General features: G+C 33.8%; 1 protein-coding gene across 1 annotated transcript; it reads right to left on the bottom strand.

The window, feature by feature from the left end:
* Nucleotides 1–782: 782 nt before the first annotated feature.
* Nucleotides 783–8,778, bottom strand: LOC146917442 (putative cyclic nucleotide-gated ion channel 20, chloroplastic). The gene is made up of 13 exons (XM_085719279.1): nt 8,616–8,778; nt 6,364–6,849; nt 5,883–6,074; nt 5,670–5,768; nt 5,315–5,452; nt 4,885–5,127; nt 4,086–4,316; nt 3,016–3,161; nt 2,690–2,767; nt 2,446–2,575; nt 1,915–2,167; nt 1,651–1,813; nt 783–1,122 (listed from the first exon to the last, which is right to left on the bottom strand). The coding sequence occupies exons 2-13, from the start codon at nt 6,832–6,834 to the stop codon at nt 1,005–1,007; spliced, it is 2,262 nt and encodes a 753-aa protein (XP_085575405.1). The 5' UTR covers nt 6,835–6,849; nt 8,616–8,778; the 3' UTR covers nt 783–1,004.
* Nucleotides 8,779–23,220: the final 14,442 nt, after the last annotated feature.

Below are 23,220 nucleotides of genomic sequence, written 5' to 3'. Positions count from 1 at the left end.
TTATAGGGACTAAAAGTCGAAGGAAAATTTTAGAGGGACTAAAACGAAAAGTTGACATATTTATAGGGACAAGAACATATTTAACCCTAGAAATTATACCTAGCCGGTTATTTTCTCCAGACTCTTTGTATCTACTCAACCCTCTATTTTTCTTCACACACAAAGGGTCTTCAGCTGTCTCACTTACTACAACACATAAGCTCTTGTATTTCCTCTTCTACTTCGATGTATTTCTCAATTGCCAATACACAATGAGGATGATGATGATGATGATGATGGTAACCAATTCATGTTTTTGGAAGTAGATTGTTTGTCCACATAAATTATTCAGAAGTGTACCTCAAGAAGTGGAACAACACAAAATTAGTGTTTATTTTAGATAAGTACATTCAAACTCATGTTGAGAGGTGTGGAAATAATTTCTGTGAATTATTCCAACTGCACCTAGATCCTTTGAAAGAAGTTTAATTTTGAAACTCTACATTTTCATATTCATTTTGCTGCCTAAAATAAATTTCCAGACAATTTTCGCTGTCTCAATAAATTGAGAAATGTTATTTCGACAACTTCTCAGGTGTTCGTTATTTTCTCAATAAACTGAGAAATGTTTTAGTTGTCGAACACCGTATATGTATACAAAATCACATTAATAGTTTTTAACTTTTTTATTGTCTCCTTAAGTATAACTCAATTTTTGGTTTTTATGATATTATTATTTCAATCTTCAAACATTCCATGTATTAATTTTACCTAAGGATTAATATAACAGTTGCTTAGAATTCTTTAAAATTAAGGATTATTTTCATTCCTTGAATCAAAATGTTCGTGGATATATTTATCATGATGGATTTACATATGTATGCAGTAAATTCATTATATAGCACCTAGCTACTTTATAACTCTAAGCTTATTCTATATAAAAAAAAATTCCCTATAAGCATACCACTATTCTATTCCAAGGACTTCAATGTAGTGAATCAAACATTAGAGAAGAGCCTATGGCATCAATATGTTTGATAATCATTTTGTGCGGTATTAGCTCGACTTAGACGTTTCTTCCTGTATCTCCATGCAACCTGAATTCTGTTTGCTGCAAAAGATCTCCAGTAAGGTGATTCATACCTAACATAAGACAAAACAACCAAATTATTATGTCAGAGACATGGTTTTGATAATAGATATTAGGCATGTAAATAGCATACTTATGGATTTGTATCAGATATGCAAATTGTTATGAGTTCCATATTGGATGAGATAAGATATGACAATATGTATTCAAGTGGTGGGTAGCTCTTACTTCCCACCTATCAAGCCAGTGTTTTAATGGTTGAGTTAGGCCTAACTCAAATTCTAAGATGGTATCGGAGAGCCTATTGATTTGAACCACCCATCATTTATATTCATGCGCCGAGTACAATAGATTCGGGCGTATTAGGAAAAATCCAAGTCCCACTTAAAAAAGAGATAAGGTCTGAGAATGTGTTTATAAGTGATGGGTGTTCTTAACCTTATAAGACGGCTCTGTAGGGTTGAGTTAAGCCCAACCCAAACACAACACCGAAATGCAATTGAATCATAAAAGGGTGAAGATATATTGAAGTATTGACACAAAGACAGAAGGGGAATGGGATGGATGAATAAATAAATGACCTTATAACTCCTTGAACACGAGGGCTCCGCAAATATCTTGCGAAAAGAGTTGTGACTTCTTCAATGTCTTTAGCACGGAGTGAAAATGCCTCCACATTGGTTAAGCATCTTACTGTTCGGTCGCTAGTCAAACCCTGGCCGTGAAGCTTTATTTTTTTACCTTCTGCAAGAGAAACCACATCGATTAAACATGGTTTGAGGCAAGTTGCTGATTGTGACAACTTCTTTTGAGGCATGTTATCATTATATCAAGTATAGTTGTACCTTTGCTTTCAGAAGACTGTTCAAGATACCATCTTAGAAGTTCTTCACCACAAGCATCCCCTTCTGATAACGGAACCGGAATTCCATCCTCTCCCACGCTCTCCAATTTTCCACGCACAATAAACACCATCTTCTGTACAAGACCACCCTGACTGAGAATTTTACTTCCTTTAATGTATGTCGTCTGTATTAGTCTCTCACGAATGGCGTCTAAGATAGGGTCATCCTCAGCCATATGGGAAAAAATTCGAACCTGTAGAAATGTTAGATCATCATAGAAAATTAAATCATCATCATAAATCGCATTCAAACTTGTTTAATATAATTGGCTTTTAATGCGTCATTGTTTTAGTTTCATTATGAATTTGCATAAACCTTTGTCTTGAAACTAGTTTTCTCATTCAACTCTTTAAGGAGAGACAAATTTTATTTAAAACATTATAGGTGAGATTTTAAAGTTCACATAACATCTGAACCAGATAAATAAAATCGACTTAAAGAGTATATCATGAACTCTTTTTAAATGCATACTTTATTAACAAATTTGAAGAGATGGCGTCTTATGTCTGTCTGGAGATCTTCTGGCAAATTTTCTAGAACCATTTTCTCAGGAACACCCCTTGTTGCAGCCCAACTATACCGTTCAGCCTGCCGCACTCTCCTGCATGACAGATATAGTATCCATCATTTGTACCATAATAAGTAATCCATTATTTGATAGATTTGTTTTGGCAATGTTGATTTGATTCATTAAAAGAATAAGAACATGTCATACCTTTTAAGTTCTTCTGGTAAGCGACGATGGTTCATCCACTGCTCAACATCACGACCTCTAAGTTGCATTTCTACCCTCCTGTAAGTAGGATGGAACAAAATGTATCAAGATTTTAAAATGAAAGGAACTTTAAACAGAAGTTAATTTAGAAGGAAAGAGAATGACTTGTGTGTTTGGTTTCACGGTGTGTTTGGTTTCACGGTAGGAAGAGCCAAAAATGATTTGTTCAAAATCAATTTTTGTTATCACGGAACGAAACACACACGACAAAGCATCGATGTCACCAACAATTAACGTAAACATAAAGTAAGAGAACCACGCTCTACCTCCGTCCAAGAGCCTGAAGAAAGTTCTGTATGTTTCCAATGAGAAGCGCAAAAAGCAAGAGTCCCAATCCTATGATGGACATTGTAAAGAGAACTTCCCACACAAAATAGCTTGGTTGTTGATTACCAGCCAGAGTACTGATTTGCTGTATTAAAGATCACATGCGTATAATTGGTAAGTAATATCAAACCATTCATTTGCCTTTTAGGGTTGATTCAAGTTAGCCCTTGACATGATATTAGACAACATTTTGATCATTTTTTTCAAAGTTAAATCCTTGTCTTCCCCTTTTTTATAATATTAAATGTTAAAATGGTATAAATGTGTTTTGCTGAAACTGCATATGAAAATTAAAACGAGGAAAACAATATGATTGGTTAACATAATTCAAATATGTATGTAATTACGTTCAGTGGATGGTTAATGAATTTAACAAGGTGTCACAACTCACCATCCACTCAACCTTATTAACTACTATTTTAAACGTCATTAACCATGATTTTCAAATGTTGAAATACACATGATATCCGCTATAACCATCCAAAATCCAAATTATTTTCAAATAGACATAATATCTATTAACCACAATTTTTGTTCAAATATGCATCTGAAAATCGTGGTCAATAACATTAAAAATTGTCGTTAATTGTATTATGTGCATGGCTAATGACCTGCAACACCTTGTTATATCCACTAACCATCTACAAAACGTATTTAACCATGTATTTGAACTGTGTTAAATTACCAAATTATTTGAATTTTCTTGTTCCATTTTGTGTCAAAATAACACCTCTTACTTCTAAACCTTGTTTTTCCTATCGTCAACCATAACTGGTTATGACTTATGAGACATCCATATCAACTTTTGCACGAGTTTTCATACCAATTTACATTGTTTATCTTCATAGTCCCCTTTTGTTATGTTGTGTCGTTAAAAAGATACTTTAAGCTGTTTATCTTCATTGGAGGCTCATATATTAAGCAAATTCGAATATTCGCAGCTCAATATTATAGGACAAAATTTGTATAATTACAACTGAGGGAAGAAAATAAATTGCAAAATGCATACCTGGAATCCCCAAAAGAGTGCATACACATATTTGTTGACCACCCTAGTTTCTATCGTAAGTGGTACAGCAGCGTTATAAATTCCATAAGGAAAAGCACCAGATGAAGAATTCAAACAATCATTGGAGCCCTGATCCTGGATCCATGCATCGTTATAATGACAATCAATCAATTTCATGCATGCAGTTAGATTAGTACGATGGCAGGCATCCCGCAAACATTGGTTAACCCTCTGGAAGAAGAGAAATAAAATGAGAGAAGTTAGTAAATTGAAATTTACCCAACATTCATTTACTGAATTAAATTCTTGATTCTAATTGAACCATTCTTATTTAAAGCATTCAACAAAACATAATAAAGCTTAATTTTGATTGTAATTCTTGCAACATATTATCATACTATGGCCCTGTTTGAATAAACAACTTGATTAGGGCTTATGATAAAAGATAAAATAAATGCAGATTGTTTTCGTATAAGCTATAAGCTGTTTGCATAAGCTATCATGGAGAGCTCATGGAAATAGGCTCAAAACAACTGATGGACATGTATAAGTTGTTTCCGTAAGCCGTTCCAAACAGTCTCACAAGTCAATAAATAAGCTCAAATAAGTCTAACCAAACAGGCCTGATGTAACCTTATTAATCAGAAGCATTAAAGTGAATCAATTAATATTGTTTTTTCCATTCATTATGTGAAGATGCAGGGTTCTTTGTATTTGAATGCAAGGTGAGAATTTAGAGCAAAATGTGAATTTTTTATTTTTTGAGAATGAAGCTTCAAATGTCATTTTTATTACTCACCTGCATGAACCAACAACATGAACCAACAACATGGCCGGATAGCATAAAAATCAGAAGATTTATAATGAAATTTGCCCAGGCTGACTCGAATATGAATCCGGTTGGAGACTGACCAATTAGCAGAGGCAAAAATCTGAACAATCTGGGAATATATTGGATAAGGATTCCTAGACGTAGAAGATTCTTGGCATAATTTGCTCCTGATGACCCCAAGGAACTTGGTAGGATAAATATTATCATTATCTGCAAATATTTCATAACAAACATCATAATCTTGTAGTCTTTTTCACAGATTAAAATCCCTTTTCTTCCATGTCAAATACATATCGTTAAGCACTTGTTCAATTAAGCATACTATTTACTAAGGCATCAACACAACACCGAGGTAACGATGTCAACAAACAACATGGAGAGATAGGAAGATATATACCTGAGGAAGAGGTGATACAACAAATAAGTCGAAGAGAAAGTAGCTCTTAAAGTAATTAACAGCTATTTTCTTGGGATGGTCAACTAAATCCCCAGCACCAACAACCCTTGACTCAGGAGAAACATAAGCCAACCTAAACTGCAAAAAAGGAAATTGGTAGAGTTATATAATCTTAAACGATGAAAACAAAATAACCTAGACATAATATTCGACAGCCATGTTTAAGATTCAAGACACATGCACTTTTTCTTCCTATAAGCAAAGAGGGACTAAGGAAAATTATAAGATCAACCATTAGAAACATTTACATTCAAATGGTCTATCATTCTATCAATAGATGTTTAAGGAAAATTACCTGGAGAAGAATGTTCAAGAGATACACAACATCAGTTATGCTTCTAAGAACAACAAGTGTTGTTGCCATTGCGTGGTTGATTCGAATACATTTATTTTTCTGCAGAAAACGAATAAGAAAAAGCAAGTTTTATTTTATTTTTAAGTAAAGAAAAAAGTAATGTAAAATGATGCTGGAAGGTTTTAAACTTAAATAAAATGAAAAGAATCATACCTTCTCCACATAGAGTAAGAAGAAAAATAACGGATCAACAAAAATTGCGACCAAGCAAAATATGGCCAAAACCTTGTTCCATTGTTGTACAACTTTCGCGTGAGGATTCATAACTCCAGGAATCCATGAAGAGCAGAAAGAAAAAAGTTTTCTTCCATAACCTTTGGCGTCGCCATAAAGAGAATTGTGGAACTGTAAACATTCAAAACATGAAAAATGTATGATTGGTTATGTGAAAGTAACAGCAAACACAAACAAAATGTGCACAACTATATGACAAAAAAGGCGCATTCATCATAGCGATTGCCATTGAAAACAAAAGTAAAGCTATCTATAAATATGAAAATCATCAGATATCTATAAATTATATTTTTAAAAAAAGGCAGAATCATCGTCATGAAGTCAATTTCAAAACATAGAAGTCAGTCTTTTCTTAAATTTATGAAGATATAAAAGTCTATTACTTTAGGAAGAAAGATACCTTAGGATCAAATATAGTGGGAGCTCTTGGTTTTCTTTGCTGAGCAACTTTGAAGTAAGTAGGGCAAGTAGTACAATAAGGATCATTACACATTCCTAGTTGTCCAGACCTTAACAAGTGTTCATTTTTATCCGTGCCATCAAATGTAGAAAACTTCTCTGTCTTGTTCTCCCCTACTTTGTTTCCTGCCACCATTATATTATTCTGAAAAGGATTTCCAGTTGCAGGAGAAACATATAATGGACCACTCATTTGGCTAACAGGAGTTTTCCTCGTGGTACGAAGCGGACCAGTATGTCCGACAAGATTCGGTTGTCTCTCGTATGGATCCAGAGAAGCCATAGGAATGGAAATTGAAGCACTCCGTGTCCTCGAAATGTTTCTTCTGAAGGTAGAATCTTGAGGTTCATCAGATCGTTGTCCACGTGTTTCTGACAGAATCGGAATTTCATCTTTATCAAAATGATTCATGTTTCCTTCAAGATTCTGAAAAACAGAAAAACATCAGTATACTTATCTCGGTACCATCTCGGCAATTTTAAAATGAAAGAATCCAATTCAGCTCAAATTTAAAAGGGGAAATATAAATAATAAAACAGTACATAACCAAGTGATTTGCTCAAGTGGTTAATTAATGAGCTTCACTTAGGGATGAATCGCTTAGGACAGGGTTCAAATTCTGACTTGAACAATCATTGGACAAACTTTACTTATCTCCTGACCAAACCCGGATTTCTCCTAAAAACTGGGGTTAATACCATAAAATATATGAAAAGTCAAAGACTGTATGCTAGTGACAAAGCCAGATGGAACTCAATGCATCACAAGAAAGATCTGTGTTCTTATCTAGCCGGCAGTCAAATGTAGAATGATGTATTTGACTTTACATAGAAAAATTTCTGATGACATAAAAAGATATACAAGTGATCTTTTATTAAGATGGAAGTAATGAATACCAATATCTTAAACCATTTGAAGCATGGAAGAAAACCAAACATATCAATTAGACTTTCATTGACCATAACTAACCATACAATTTTTGAGATGCAAGTAACATTCAAGTATCCATCCTCTATTGTTTTTAAAGGAAAAGTTAGTTAGTTAACTTTAACACACACATCTATTCCCTTTTTCATGCCACTGAATTTGAACCATCCTCTACAAATCATCACTACTTGTGTTCAACTTCAAAGCTAACACTCAACACATACTACTTCAGTCTCAAATATAAGCAAAAAAATCATGTTTGGTCATTCAAAATATAAACTAATTTCACATTATTCAATGATGATAGTATTCCTTCTGTAAAAAAAAAAAAAAATCATTATTATCCCTAAAATACCCTTAAATCAATTTAGTTTTTCTTTTACTAAACATGTTATATGTATGAAATATGTACCGCAATGTGGTAGTGGCTAATCTGCATTGGACAATTTTGTCAACAAAAAAAATAAATTGTTTGATAATCTATTAAACACACAAGGTGGATTATCGGTTCTCAGTTTTTCTCCATAAACAAGTGTCATAATTCAAACCTCTTACCACTTGCCTAAATGCTCTGAGTCTCATACCATTCGTACTAACCACATGTTAGTAATTCAAATTTTATTTTTTTGGGTATTAACACTCCGGTTTCTGGAAAAATGGTCTTGATAATTCGAATTTCAATCAGAAGACAACTAAAGTTTTGTCAATAACTGTTCTAGTCAGGATTCAAACTCGAGTTTTCTTGGGGGGACGGGTAGCTCAAACATTATGATTCAAACTCTAGTTAGGATTCAAACTCTACTAACAACTAATTACTAACATTGGTCACTCAAACAAAACTAGAGTTCTCCGCCAAATTCAAATTTTATTTTATAAATTAACTAAATTAAAGTGGAAAAAAACTGATATATTAAATTGTCATCAGTTAGAACTTTTTCTTAATAAACAACAATATCGCACAAAAAGACAAAACACCGTAAGTTTATAATAAATAAACTATGAGAATTTCAACTAAGTAAGGAACAAGCGAAAATTACAAAAAACAAGCAACAATAATGAATTCATCAATCAAAACAAACATCCAAACAAACAAGAGCTCTGTCTTTAAATGAGCTCCATTGGATACCAGTTCCAAACAAATTAATAATAATAATCAATTCAGCCATAAAAAATAAACAAAAAAAAACAGCAATAATGTAAAAAAAATATAAAAAAATAAAAAATACACAAAAGAAAGAAAACCCAGAAAGATTAAAGAATGAAACCTGAATTAGAGTTACTCAACGTGAAAACCCAGAAGCTATTTTGAACCAATTCACGTTAAAGTATGCATTTTTAGGAAAATGGTGATTATGGAGAAGACAAAGGTGGACTGAAAAAATGGATAATGAAAATTGAAGAGTGAGTCTTCTCTGTGTGAGTGTTTGTAAAGGTGAAGACTTTGAAGGAGTCAATTTGTAAGAAGATGAAGTCGTTGGCGCGTGAATTTCACTGTAGACATGCGCGAGTTGTTATGGTTACACGAATGTTTCTGTTACTAGACGGACGTGTTTTTTTAGTTCACTAGATTGATATTTGTCTTTTTGCTACACTAAGACAAATATCTACGTGTGTATGTTGATTTATATGGTTTTTAGTGATATGAGAAGATTAATAATGTTCCTTTAGATGAATTTTTTTTTGGAAGGTGAATTATTGTTTTGATTCTTTGAATAATTGTAAAGACTAATGCATGAGTCTATGGATGTATAATTCTCAAAAGAAAATTTATCTTTATATTTTAGGGAAAAAAATTATATTTATAATTTTATAGATGAGAGAAAACTATTAAAAGAAAAAGTTGTCTTTATTTTTTTAAGGAAAAATTTATATTTATAATTTTTATAGATGAGAGAAAACTATAGAAATGTATATTAATTAGAAATTTAATAAATATTATTTTACATAATAAAATAAGTTAATTCTTTTATTAAAAATAATTAATGTTTTCATGTTTTTCTATAAATATTCTGATATATTTAATATTTTTAGGTTCATGAATTTAGTTTTTTTTTTACTATTTGATTGAATATTCTATCTTTGCTTCTCGGATAAGTTTTGTCTAATAAGATTAAAAAAATAATTTATTATCTAAAACAATATATTATATTTTAGAGTGAGGTTAATCTTTTTAAAAATTGAGATAATGAGTTATTATTAATTAAATTTGTATCAATAATCATTTTATGACTATCTGTAAGAGTGAGATTTCATATTGATGATATGAATGTTGAAATATCGAAATTGCTAGGCTAGTATCCAAAGTGTCTTGAGTTTGAATCCTTAATTTCTTATATGTGTGTCAGTTTAAGGTGATATATATTTGTCACAACGCCATTTGAACATAGTTGTGGCCTAACATAATAAAACATAAAACACGTAATTAAAAACAACATAAAACACGTAATTAAATATATCACATATCATCTAAACTAAAGTCTTCGTCTGGTGTGTCCATTAGTTCCCTGATCTCTTCGTAGTTCCATGGCTGGATCAAACTTTGTCGCATATGTTCAACAGATCTGACCAACGAAGCGTCCAACTCAATCGGCCCTCTAGTACTGATCTGACCAAAGATGGAGAACATGGTTCTCACGTCGTCGTCGTTCATGAGATTCATCTGGTTGAACCGCACACTCCCGGCTGAGTCGGTCGACGGATGTCGATACTCAACACCATTCACCCTTCGCGTGTCCCTGTAGTTGAGTTCGAGGTTGATTTGATTTAGCTGACTCTTCAACCCAGAGAGGGTGACATCATTGCGAATCCTGAACAGATGGGATGGTTTCCCCCCGTTGTAGTAAACTGCAGCTAGCTTGGTGTCGGATTAAAGACAGAGTTTTCCATAAAAAAAAATTTGTGTGGTTTCTGGTTATGAACACAGAGACGCCTATTTATAGAGGTCCCTGGGCGTACTAGACCACATAAATTGTCGGTGCAATGTGGACCACATGAAAAAAATCATGTTCCGGATTGTATAATTTGAAATGTCCCTCATCCCACAAAAGGTGCGCAGCTTCCTTCAGTTTGGCCCTGTATCGTAAAAATATGTTTGATTAAAGTGAGGTTAATTTTTTTAAAAATGAGATAATGAGTTATTATTACTAAATTGACACTAATAATCATTTTATGACCGTCTCCATGAATGAGATTTTATGTCGATGATTTGTATATGTAAAACTTAGCTAAATGTCGAAAATGTTTTGCTAATATCTAAAGTTTCTTGAGTTTGAATCCATAAGTTTTTACTTGTGTGTGAGTTTCATGTGATATATACTTATCACTTCATCTAAAGACATAAGAAAAATGTATTTCTCTCTATTATTGTAAAGGAAAAAAAAACTCGATTCATATATGACCCTTCCGTTTTCTTGAAAATTGGGTTTTAGTAATCTAGAGTTTGGTTGTGAAGTAAGTGTAGTTTGATAAAAAAATTCCAAAAAAAAAAGTGTAGTCTGATAAAGAATTGATTCACCCATCAAACTCAATCTTATGTATTATTTTTTTTTTTATTTTGTCAATTGAAATTCACAATAATCATAAATCTAATTGAGAAAGGATATTTGTACAACATTTTGTGACAATTTTTTCTCTCATACTCATAAATTATGTTTTTACTTTCTCTCTCTTGTTGTTTTGATTTCGTATCAATATCTATTTTTCTTTATAAATTTATGGGTTGTTCCAAAAATTATCACACAAATGGTTGTTTAAATAACACATCTCATCTAATTTCATTGCAATAAATCTTTTCATATATAAATATGTTTTAGGAGTGTGTCTTCAACCCAAGGTTTTGCAACTCGAGAGTTTACCTCAACTCATTTTGCCTAAGGTAAACTCGACTCGAGAAATCATACGAGTTTACCTAAAATCAAAATTTATATAAAATTTATTATATGCAAGATATATATAAGCTAATAAAATATTGTAAAAGGGTCAATAGTGTAAAATATGACATAATTACAAAGGCAAAATATACCAAACTACCATAATAAAACGTTATGCTCAACTTAGCATCAAAATACCAAAATTAACGCACAAAATTATAAGTTTCTTAAGTCTCTAAGCCATCCAAAAAAGGAAATTCTTAAAGTTGTAAATCAAACTATCCAAAAAAATAAAAATTAATGAGAAGAAGGTTAGGGTTTCAGGTTGGAGAACGTTGATGAAGGAGAAGAAAAGAGAAACGATGTATTGTATATTTCTTAGAAGAAGTAAAAAAGCGTCGCGTTCATAACAATGTGATATTGGGTTGGGCTTTAAAAATGAATTGGATTCATAACACTGTGATATTGGGTTGGGCTTTAATAATGAATTGGATTTTGATTGAAAATCGACCAAAAAAAAATTTGGTTTTTTAAAAGGTAAACTCGCAAACTCGGACGAGTTTACCCGATTTAAGATGTGTTAACTCGGTCAAACTCGGTCAACTTTCCAATTTTACCAAAAAAACAAATTTACCTCCGAGTTTACACGATTTTGACATCTAAAAACGTAAACTCGGACGAGTTTATGTTTTAACGCTCAATTTGCAAAACCTTGCTTCAACCTATATCAGCATTAGTCAATGCATGTTGAAGGCTATGTTCCCACCCTCTTCACACTTGTACACGACAATCCATATAAGAATATATGGATAGAAAAAGAATAAAAATCACATAACGATTTGTTATGTTATAATAAGTTAATATAATATTCTACAAATATTAATATTAACTAGATTTTTGTACCCAAAAAAAAATGAACTAGTTTTCTTTGGACACAACTTTTATCAAACCATACGATTCTAAAACAACCAACTCCAAAAACGAAAACCAAAAACCAATAGTAAAAAAAAAACCAATAGTAAACTATTACATCTTTTTAAACGTAAAATATATATATATATATATATATATATATATATATATATATATATATATATATGGGGTTTGCTAGAACACACCCACTAGTTTTTATGTGGGAGTGTTTTAGCAAGTTATAACTAAAAAGTTAATAAATACACCTTAAGGTGTATGTTGCTATAACACACCTTCTAACAAAAACAAGTGGGTGTGTTCTAGCAAATCCTATAGGGGTTTGCTAGGATACACCCACTTACTTTTTAGAAGGAGTATTCTAGCAAGTGAATAACTAAAAAGTGGTTAAATACACCCTAAGGTGTAACTTTGCTAAAACACTCCCACATAAAAACTAGTGGGTGTGTTCTAGCAAATCCCTGTTTGCTACAATAGACCCACCTTGTTTTATGAAGGTCTATTTTAGCAAGCAACACCTTTTCATTTGGACTAAAAAACCCAACCTTTTCTTTTTTGAAGTCATCAAAACTCAGGGATACAACTGTAATTGACGTTGTATCATTAATGTTTTTCATTTCCAATTTTTTTCTTCTTCTCTGTCTTTTACTCTCTCTTCCATTTTGTTTCAATTTCAATGTACCAACGGAGATGAAAGGAACTTCTATGGAAATTTTTGTTGACGAATTGAATCATAATCTTTTGTAATCTTAAATTCATTATACACCACCATGGTAAATTTACTTTTTCAATTATCAAAAAAATAAGATAATGATTATAAAGGTAGCTTTTGCCCTTGTTGCTTCAGAGCTTCTTCGTTAATGACGAGTTTGTTTTGTTTTTTTTAATTAGATGGATCTATCAATTTCTATTGCTTTAGCACTTCAAATAAGAAACAAAATGTCTGGTGAAAAAGCATAACCAAAATATAACTCCAACATTAAGAAACTAAAATACCAAACGGAATCCATCCAACTTAATTTTTAATCATTGAAATGAAATCACACTCCATTATCTATCAAACAAAACTTCGACAAACTCAGCATCTGTAGACTGAAACCCATATCATCATCAGACTCTTATTTCTCCTCCACCTTCTCTTCTTTCTTTGCCTCAGCAGCTGCAGGAGCAACGCAACACTCGCAGGTGCAGCAGCAACAACAACACCACCACCACCAGAAGGCACTGATGCCAACTTTTCCCTATCAGAAGCAATAACCTCAGCTATATCTTTGCCCTTAATTTCAGACAAAAACAACTCAATCCATTCACCTTCTTCGTCTGCTCCAACGGATCCGAGGATGTCCTTGATGGTTGTGGCGGAGGGGGTGTTTTTTCCCAGAGTTTGAACAAAAGAGCTGGATTAAAATAAATGGGATGATTGAGAAAGAATGGAAAAAAGCAATCGGAAGAGAGAGAGTGAAAGACAGAGAAGAAGGCACAAAAAATTGGAAAAGAAAAACATTAATGATACAACGTCAATTACATTTGTACCCCTGAGTTTTGATGACTTCAAAAAAGAAAAGGTTGGGTTTTTTGGTCCAAATGAAAAGGTGTTGCTTGCTAAAATAGACCTTCATAAAACAAAGTGGGTCTATTGTAGCAAACCCCATATATATATATATATATATATATATATATATATATATATATATATATATAATTGTTCTAGCATTTGTCCAAATCATACCCAAAATCTTTGATATTCTTCTTAAACCTTTGTCAAGATTGAATTTTAACATGATGAATCAATTGTTGCAAAGAACCATCTTAACGCCAAAAAGACAATTATTCTAAATTAAGATATTAAAACGGACTCCTCGACCAATTCTGGACCAGTCCTAAATAGGGAGAAAAGTGCATTGTATGAAGGGGGCATACTGCCTAAGATAAAAAAGAAGATTGCTAAATTAACCTCTAATTTCATCCCTTATTAGTAAAAGTTGTTACGTTGCAACAATTAAACCTACATATTTTCCCTCTAAACACGCCTCATTTAATGCTAATTATCTAACCCTAAAAATCTTCCCTCCTTGCAACCTTGCATTTCAAAATTTGGAATATTCTGCCTTGCTTCCAATACTATTGTTGTAACGTAATAACTGCTTTGTTATTTTTCAAGGCAATTTTTGTTGACCGTTTCATTAATATCCTTTTTGTAACGTAATATATTATATTTTCGTTAATCAATAAATAATGAGCTGCTTCCATTCTACCCATTATATAGGCAAGTAGTGAGTGATTTTTGTTAAATTTTTTTGCGTATATTTATATAGTTTGTTGTACAGTATTATATTGTCACATTAAAATTAAGATGATACTTTAATTTAAAAGAACACTATATTATATATACAGCTCTATATTATAATCAGATTGCATCTAAGTATCCTTATAAAAATTAATTTTTTTTTAAATTAATATTAATGTGTGTATAATTATTTTCCACTTATCAAATTTTTTTAAAATTTTTATACGTCAGAATGTTGCAAAGGTTGTGACTAAACAAATTCTTTATCTTTGTTTTAAATAGTGGCCCACGTTATTTTTTCATAATAGGTACTGAATGGATCGGTTCCCACACTTCCCCATTAACTTTATTATTTTTTCATAATAGGTAATGAATGGATCGGCCTTTGGTTTTCTGCATGGAAAACATGCAAATTTCCACACATATTCTCACACTAAACTATACACTTTCCCTCTATATATACATGTACATGGAATGCATTTACCCTTCATCCAAATCTGTTCATCCAAATCTGATATCGTGTTTTTTCCTCTCAAAGTATCAATGACTTTACGTAACACCGAAACTTTGTTGTCCTATGTTTGCTTGACTGGTAAATTGTTTTGATGCCTTTCTTTTTATACCCAAAATTGCGACACACACTGTTTTCATCTTAATGTTAACCGTTTTGTTGCGTTTAATTGTTAGGTCCTTTGATTCTCAATCATGTGGGTGATCTGGAGAAGGTTGTTAACAAACTCCGACAGAGATATCGGACATACGTAGTGGAATACGACGCTGAAGATGTCAGTGGTTTTCCTTTCTTTTAAAAGTTTAATTGTTTCCCTTAATTTGTGTCTCACTGTTTTCCCTCTTTTTTAGGGCGCTGTGATGCTCCCAAATTTGTTTGCTGCTGACTTTGGGGACCAGATCACCCGTTTTGCAACTTTGACTGATCAAAAAAATAACAAGTTTGATGTTCTGGTAGAAAGGATCAATGGGAAGATATTTTTTTTCCAAAGGATAGAAGGCCTTGCGTGGCTTCTATGGACTTTGGTTGGGTGCTTGGATCTCCTTGGTTTTTGTTGGTGGAGGTCAGTTTGCAATGGTTTTGAAAGATCGTTTTGGAAAGGTTATCAAGGCACCAGTTTTCAATCCTCCCATGCACTTAGTGATTGACAGAACAAACGTCCAGCCAAGCTTCAACAATGCTCTACCCCCCTTTTACTGGAAATCTGACATATCGACACAGCAACACTAACATGCACATCGACCATGTTAAGAACCTGACTGAGAACGACGTAACGAGCGGGTTTCTGGTATGCATATATTTTTCGTCACATTTTTTCTCTAAAATTAAGTGAGTTAAGCAAATATTGAATGATTTTTGTCACATTTTTTTTAAAACTATAATCAGATTTATTTAAAACTTAATTTTAGAGAGTTTGTTGTAACGTAATATATTAGTAATGAGTTAATCAATCAATAATGAGCTGCTTCCATTCTACCCATTATATTTTGGATAGTTTGTTGTAGAATACTATGTTATTAAGTGAGTTAGGCAAGTAGTGAGTGATTTTTGTTAATTTTTTTTACCTATATTTATATAGTTTGTTGTACATTATTATATTGTCACATTAAAATTAAGATGATACTTTAATTTAAAAGAACACTATATTATATATACAACTCTATATTATAATCAGATTGCATCTAAGTATCCTTATAAAAATTAAATATTTTTTAAATTAATATTAATGTGTGTATAATTATTTTCCACTTATCAAATTTTTTTAAAATTTTTATACGTCAGAATGTTGCAAAGGTTGTGACTAAACAAATTATTTATCTTTGTTTTAAATAGTGGCCCACGTTATTTTTTCATAACAGGTAATGAATGGATCGGTAAAATTTACCGGCTCATAAGACTCGTGCGGCGCACGGGTAGGCGTTCTAGTTGCAATAAATCTTTTCATATACAAATATGTTTTAGGAGCGCATCTTCAATCCAAGGTTTTGCAACTCGAGAGTTTACCTCAACTCATTTTGTTTAGGTAAACTCGACTCGAGAAATCATACGAGTTTACCTAAAATTAAAATTAATATAAAATTTATTATATGCAAGATATATATAAGCTAATATAATATTGTAAATAGGTCAATAGTGTAAAATATGACTTAATTACAAAGGAAAAATATACCAAACTACCATAATAAAACGTTATGCTCAACTTAGCATCAAAATAAAAAAATTAACGCACAAAATCATAAGTTTCTTAAGCCTCTAAGCCATCCAAAAAAGGAAGTTTCTAAAGTTGCAAATCAAACTATCCAAAAAAATAAAAATTAATGAGAAGAAGGTTAGTGTTTCAGGTTGGAGAACGTTGATGAAGGAGAGGAGAAAAGAAACGTTGTATTGTACGTTTCTTAGAAGAAGAAGAAAAGAAGCGTTGAGCGTTCATAACACGGTGATATTGGTTTGGGCTTTAAAAATGAATTGGATTTTAATTGAAAATCGACCAAAAAAAACTGTTTTTTAAAAGGTAACTCGCAAACTCGGACGAGTTTTCCCAATTTTACCGATTTTAAGCTGTGTTAACTCGGTCAACTTTCCAATTTTACCAAAAAATGAATTTACCTTCGAGTTTACACGATTTTGGCACCTAAAAACGTAAACTCAGGCGAGTTTACATTTTAACACTCAATTTGCAAAACCTTGCTTCAACCAATATCAGCAGGGGCGGTTTCACCCCCCAGCTAGGCTGGGCTAGTGCCCAGGCTCTGCTTCTGCTTTACTTGCAACAAGCCCAACCCATTAGTCGCGACTCTATGCTTCTGCTTCTGCTTTACTTGCTTTTGCCCAGGCTTTGCTTTTCTCTCTATACAAACATTCACTGTGAAATATAAGCTTAGATTCATGATCAGCGTGAAAATCCAAGCAAAATGGTATTTTAGTTTGTGAGATTTGATGAATATTTGAGGTTTTAAAAAATTTGAAGCTTTGATGGTTTTTGTGTTGTTCATTCACGTGGCTAGAGGAAGAAGAAAGAGTGGACTCTCTTTCTCTTCCATTGACTCACGCGGGTCCCACAGATTTTTTGTCCTATTTGCTGAATGTTCACACGCACGCCTGCCCATCGTATACTGTGCACCCTTGTTTTTTTAACTCTTTGATTTAGATCTTTGTTATACCCTAATTTTGGACCTAAAAATACTAACTCAATTCATCTTATCTTGCATTTCAAGTCACTTGATATGTCTCTGATCAATTGCATCTTTCTCTGCATTTTATTTCAATATTATTTGCAAAATTCATGAAAAAGGGTATTTTAGTCATTTCCTGCATTCAACTCATTTTAATCCTTGAAAATTGTTTGAGTCTTTTAAATTGGTTTGTATGAGTCCTTGTTTCAATCTCATGTTAAAATTCATTTCAAAAAATATCAGTTGAGTCATTTTCTAGTCAGTTTTGCCCCTAGGGGCATTTTAGTCATTTCCCATGATAAAATCTCTTTCAATCTTTGAAAATTTGTTTAAGTCCTTTCAAGTAGTTTGAATAAGTCTCTGTTTCATCCTATGTCAAAATCCATTTTAAAATTGCATTTGAAGTCATTTTTGAGTCAATTTTGCCCCTAGGGGCATTTTGGTCTTTTCATGTGTTAAAACTCTGTTTAAATTCTAAAAATTGTCTCTGAGTCTTTTAAGTTGGTCTAAATAAACTGTTGTTTCATTTCTCTGTTAAAAATCCATTTTAAATTTGCATCTGAGTCATTTTCAGTCGTTTTAGCCCTAGGGGCATTGGTTCGTTTTAGTCCGTTTTGTCAATTTTAATCGTTTCACTTTACGTTATTTCCAAATTACGTTTTTTACCAAATTTTATTATTAATTACTTTTTTTTAAGTCCTTTGTGTCATTTTGTATGTTAGTCCTTTTATTCTTGGTCAATTACATTTCAGTCCTTTTAAAGTCCTTTATTGTTTTTGCAGTTTGGTCCTTCATTTGTTGTATTTTGCAGAAAAGTCCCAAGAGTTTGTTACAAAGTCCATGTCCAGGTGGCGTTCTTGCATTGGTCCAGTAATACACTTGGCAGCCTATAAAAGGCTCCAATCATTGCCATGCCATTCAGATTTCAACAACTCAGCAAAGATCACCACAAACACATTACATTTTCTCTCTCATCACCAAAACCGATCAAAAGCCAAAAACTCAAGAACAATGATGAACAAGTTCATCATCTTCAAAACCCTAACCGTTTCTCAACAACACAATCCACACAAATTCGTGTAGAATTCCTCATCAATTTCACCATTCAACAACAAATTTCACCAAGAACGAATCAAACAGTCTCAAATTCGCAATCAATTGCATCAAGATTCAACGAATTCAACAAGTTTGAAGCAGGTTCTCAAAGATCTCTTACGAAATCATCATCATCGAATCCATTAGCTCTGCAATTCCAGTGCAATTTCGCCACCAGATCGACGAATCACACGATCACAGAGGACGGGAGAGAAGAAAAGGGAAAGAGTTAGAACGGTACCAAAGTTCGAACGAATTCACAGAGAAGAAGCGTGAGACGAAGAAGAAGAGCAGATTCCTCCAATTAAAGCAAAGGTACGATCCATTTCCTTCACCTTCTCTTCTTGCCTTTTCATTTCGAAGTTCAAACCGAATCAAAGAATCCTAGATCTACTCCGATCCAGGCTTCTCCTCAAAAAAATAGTTTCAAAACCGTAAAGAGGAGGAGAAGACGAGTTCAGGGATGTGAAAAGCTTTGAAAAACTACACCGGTACGGCGGCGCCACCGGCGAACCACCGTACCGGCATGTTTGAACTCGCCGGAAGAAGATCGGAGAAGAAGACTCAGGTTGCAGAGCTTCTCTCTCTAACTCATGTTAGAGAGAGAAATGTATGTGTATTGTGTCTCTCTCTCTCTGCAAACTGCTTATATATCATGCCTTTGATCCCACGCGCGCGCGTGTTGTGTTCGTTCTGTGCTCCTTCATGTTTAGACCGTTAGATCTGTCTTGTTATGAGCTGTATGGCCTTGATGCGTGTTTGATTTGATCCACTATGCCCTGCGCGTTTTCAGCCCTTGGATCTTGGTCAAAATTGGACCTGGATCAATCCAATGGCTGTGAAGCCAATGGATGATCCAGGATCCATCAAAGACCATGGGCTTGGGCCTCTTTCTGCTGAATTTCGTTTTGTCCTCCTTTTTCTTGCTATTTGCACCACGTTGCATGTTTTTACACCTCCTGCATGATAAAATTTTCTTTAAGAAATTCCAAGTAAATTTCCACATTTTTTTTTGATAACTTTCTTGATGCTTCATAACCTTGGTTCATAATAAAACTTGATAAAAAACATGCGTGACTTTTTTACCATTCTTGATTAAAACTAGCAATTTTCTTGTATTTTTTTTAGCTTAAAAAACCTTTAAAAAATTTCTAAAAAAATTCATATAGGCTTCTTGATGTTTTTGTAGCATTTTGTGATAATTTTCACATGTTAAAATTGGTCAAAAAATAAGGTGTTAATTTTCTTGCTATTTTTGTCATGTTTTGTGCTAAAAATGAATGAAACTTTGCTTGATTTCAATCCCAATTGCTTGATGAACATTTGTGACCTATGCCACTTGATTTGAGGGTGTTTTAACCACTGTTTGTGTTCAATATTGCTGCATGATTGTGAATTTTGATAGATTACTTAGTTTACAAGTTACTTGTGTAAATAAATAATGTAAATGTGCCTAAATTTGCTTCTAAAGTGTCAAGTTAATCATGTTGCCTTAATTCCCATTCCAAAGTCTGATTCTAAAACCTTTAAAAATGTGTTGGAATGTGAGGATTATAAGTCACATGAGTCTTGCACTTCATGAGCAAATTTTAGCCAAATTTTCACTCATTCTTGCCTTTATTTTGGGTTATTTTCTATGCTTTATGTTATAGTATTCCTCTTGCTTCATTTCTTTTGATATTGTCATGTGCTACTAACTCCTTTCATTTCATGTTTCATCATTTCATAAGCATCTCCATTTCATCCCATATTCATCTCTATTTCTTTCTTGCAATTTAATTTGTACCAAAGTTAGAATGTAAACATTTAGGGGTTTTGTAATATTTTCCTTTATGCACTTTTAATTTCTTGGCAAAGAGGCCATAGAATGTATCTAGGGTATGATGTAAAGGACAATGGACTCTAATAATGTACACCGACACAAGCACCGACACATGCACACACACCACTATAGCTAGAATATGCATGTCTAGATGTATGTTTAGGATTGTATGTTTGGATGTATGTTTAGGCTTTATACTTAGAAAAATCATTTTCCAAAAAAATATGAACAAACTTCACCCAAATCTTTTTCACAATAAACCTTGGGGTCAAAACCCCATTGATTTTCCTTTTCATTTTCTTAATCAAATTTCAATAAATTTTAATCATACTTTGACTTGTTTTTGCAAATAACTAATCAAACCTCACAATTTCCCAATCTCATGCCCTTGAGGCCTCTTTCTATTCTTCAAATTCCAATTTTCAAACTTAAAATCAACCAACAAAAACAAAAACATTTTTGGAAGAGAACTACGGTGGATTTGATCCCTTAAACGGGTACGTAAGCAAGGAACAAAATTCCTTCAATTCAAATAAAATAAAAATCCAAAAACATTCTTCTCCCTCCAAATTCTTCATTTAGTAAGTCTTAGGTTCAATAAAACACTTTCAAAATAGCATTTAAAAATAAAGCGCGCGCGTAGAAATCAAAGACGGTTCCTATAGGATACTATAGTCGTTATGGGTGCCTAACACCTTCCCGTAGCAAAAACAACTCCCGGACCTCGATTCTCAAGGGTTTTGCTTACTTTTTCCCTTCCCAAGAAAAAATAAGATATCACCGGTTTAAAAGGTTCAAACGTAATCAATGTTTGACACCCGAAAACCAAGATAAAACAGCTGGCGACTTCACTGGGGAGATTCGAGAGTTACGCCTAGTCTTTATTTCCACGCTTGCGCTTGTATTTTTACTTGCTTCTTTTACTTGCTTTCCTATGTGAATAAATGTTTAATCTCTTGCAAACGTGTGGGGTGAGAATATCAAAAGTCCTGCACCCGGGCTGAGTGAACTTAGGATTTAGGAGGGATATAATCGACAATTCATTCTGAGGGTTGCCTCGTGTTTTGGATTATGCGATCAATCCCACATAGCTGAGGCATTTTGGGGGTGATGTTGTCGGCGCGTGTTGTCGCGTTTAGGCACTTTACTTCTAATTGTTCTATGACGCTATGAACCGTAGATAACCAAACCCATCCATGGCCATTTTCTAGGATGTAGTGCGGAGGCTAAACCGAGTGTCGTCTCGAGTTTTAGTCGTCACGCGATACTACACTCAAGTTAGACCTTCCGCGTATAATCATGGAGCGAGTGTTGTCTCGTGACACCGTGATATACGTCGGAGAGGTTGCAACTTGGGAACCCTTTTAGAACCCGGTTATTATTATCCTAAAGCCCTAGATTCACCGGACACCGTGTCCACCCGTGACTCCTCAACTTTGAACTTCAACCCACCATGTTTTCTCCGAACTTGAACATAATCATGCATTCATGCATACATGCATACATGCATAAACTTTTTCCATGCATTGTTATCGAAGGGCTTAGACAAGTTGAATTTGTAGACATTGTAGGGATGAAGATGACTAAGTCCTACAAGTTCAAGGAAGTGGATTTGGCTAGTTTGAGAGATTTGGCACTCAAGATTGAGGATCCGACTGGTTTCCGACGTCGTTACGGGGCATTACTTCCTATTCTCCGTACTAATGTGGATGAGAAGCTTGTGCACACTCTAGTGCAATTCTATGATCGGGGGTATCGGTGCTTCACTTTTCCAGACTTTCAGTTGGTGCCTACTCTAGAGGCTTATTCTTCCTTGATGGGTCTATCTATTGCTAAGGGGATACCCTTCTCAGGACCTGAAAATCCTCCTACTCCATTGGTTATTGCTAAATATCTCTATCTCAAGACCACCGATGTCTCCAAGAATCTCATTACTAAGGCATGCATCCGAGGGTTCACTTCAGAGTATCTTCTTGGGAAAGCCAACCTCAATACCACTTGTCAGGACACCCTCGAGGCTATTCTTGCACTTCTCATCTATGGGCTTATTCTCTTTCCGAATCTTGATGGCTTCGTGGACATGAATGCTATTATGATCTTCCACTCCAAGAATCCGGTTCCTACTTTGCTAGCTGACACATACCATGCTATTCACGATCGTTCCGACAAAGGTCGTGGATACATTCTTTGTTGTGTGCCTCTCCTCTATAGGTGGTTTATTTCGCACCTTCTGCAGTCTTTCCACGACAATCCGGGGAATTGGTCTATTTCACAGAGGATTATGGCTCTCACTCCTAATGAAGTGGTTTGGCTCACTCCCGCTTCAAGGGTTAAGGAAATCATCTTTGGTGGTGGGAAGTTTCTTAATGTACCTCTTCTTGGTACCCGGGGTGGAATCAACTACAACCCGGAGCTCGCTTTGCGACAATTTGGTTTCCCAATGAGAGATAAACCCATCAATCTTGCTACAGCTCCTTACTTCTTTCACTACTCCAATGCTCCCACGGGAATAAAAGAGGATTTCATGGATGCTTGGTCTAAGCTTCGGAAGAAAGAGGTGAAGCATATGGGTGTAAGGTCCGGTATTGCTCAATGAGGCCTATACACAGTGGGTGATAAACCAAGCTGAGGAGATTGGTATGCCTTACCCCTCTATGAGATATGTGTCTGCAACTGTTCCTACC

Source organism: Medicago sativa, chromosome 6 (genome assembly GCF_051527215.1).
Source record: "Medicago sativa cultivar Bolivia chromosome 6, Bolivia_mono, whole genome shotgun sequence".
In the NCBI taxonomy this organism is placed as follows: domain Eukaryota; kingdom Viridiplantae; phylum Streptophyta; class Magnoliopsida; order Fabales; family Fabaceae; genus Medicago; species Medicago sativa.
This window is presented reverse-complemented; position numbering and strand designations above follow the sequence as displayed.

Bases quoted from the DNA above. Each gene is read 5' to 3' on its own strand.
- LOC146917442 (XM_085719279.1), bottom strand. From the start codon at position 6,834: ATGAATCATTTTGATAAAGATGAAATTCCGATTCTGTCAGAAACACGT. The intron at 5,128-5,314 runs GTATATATCTTC...AAATATTTGCAG, and splicing joins TTGTATCACCTCTTCCTCAG to ATAATGATAATATTTATCCT. The intron at 4,317-4,884 runs GTGAGTAATAAA...CTCTTCTTCCAG, and splicing joins CATGTTGTTGGTTCATGCAG to AGGGTTAACCAATGTTTGCG.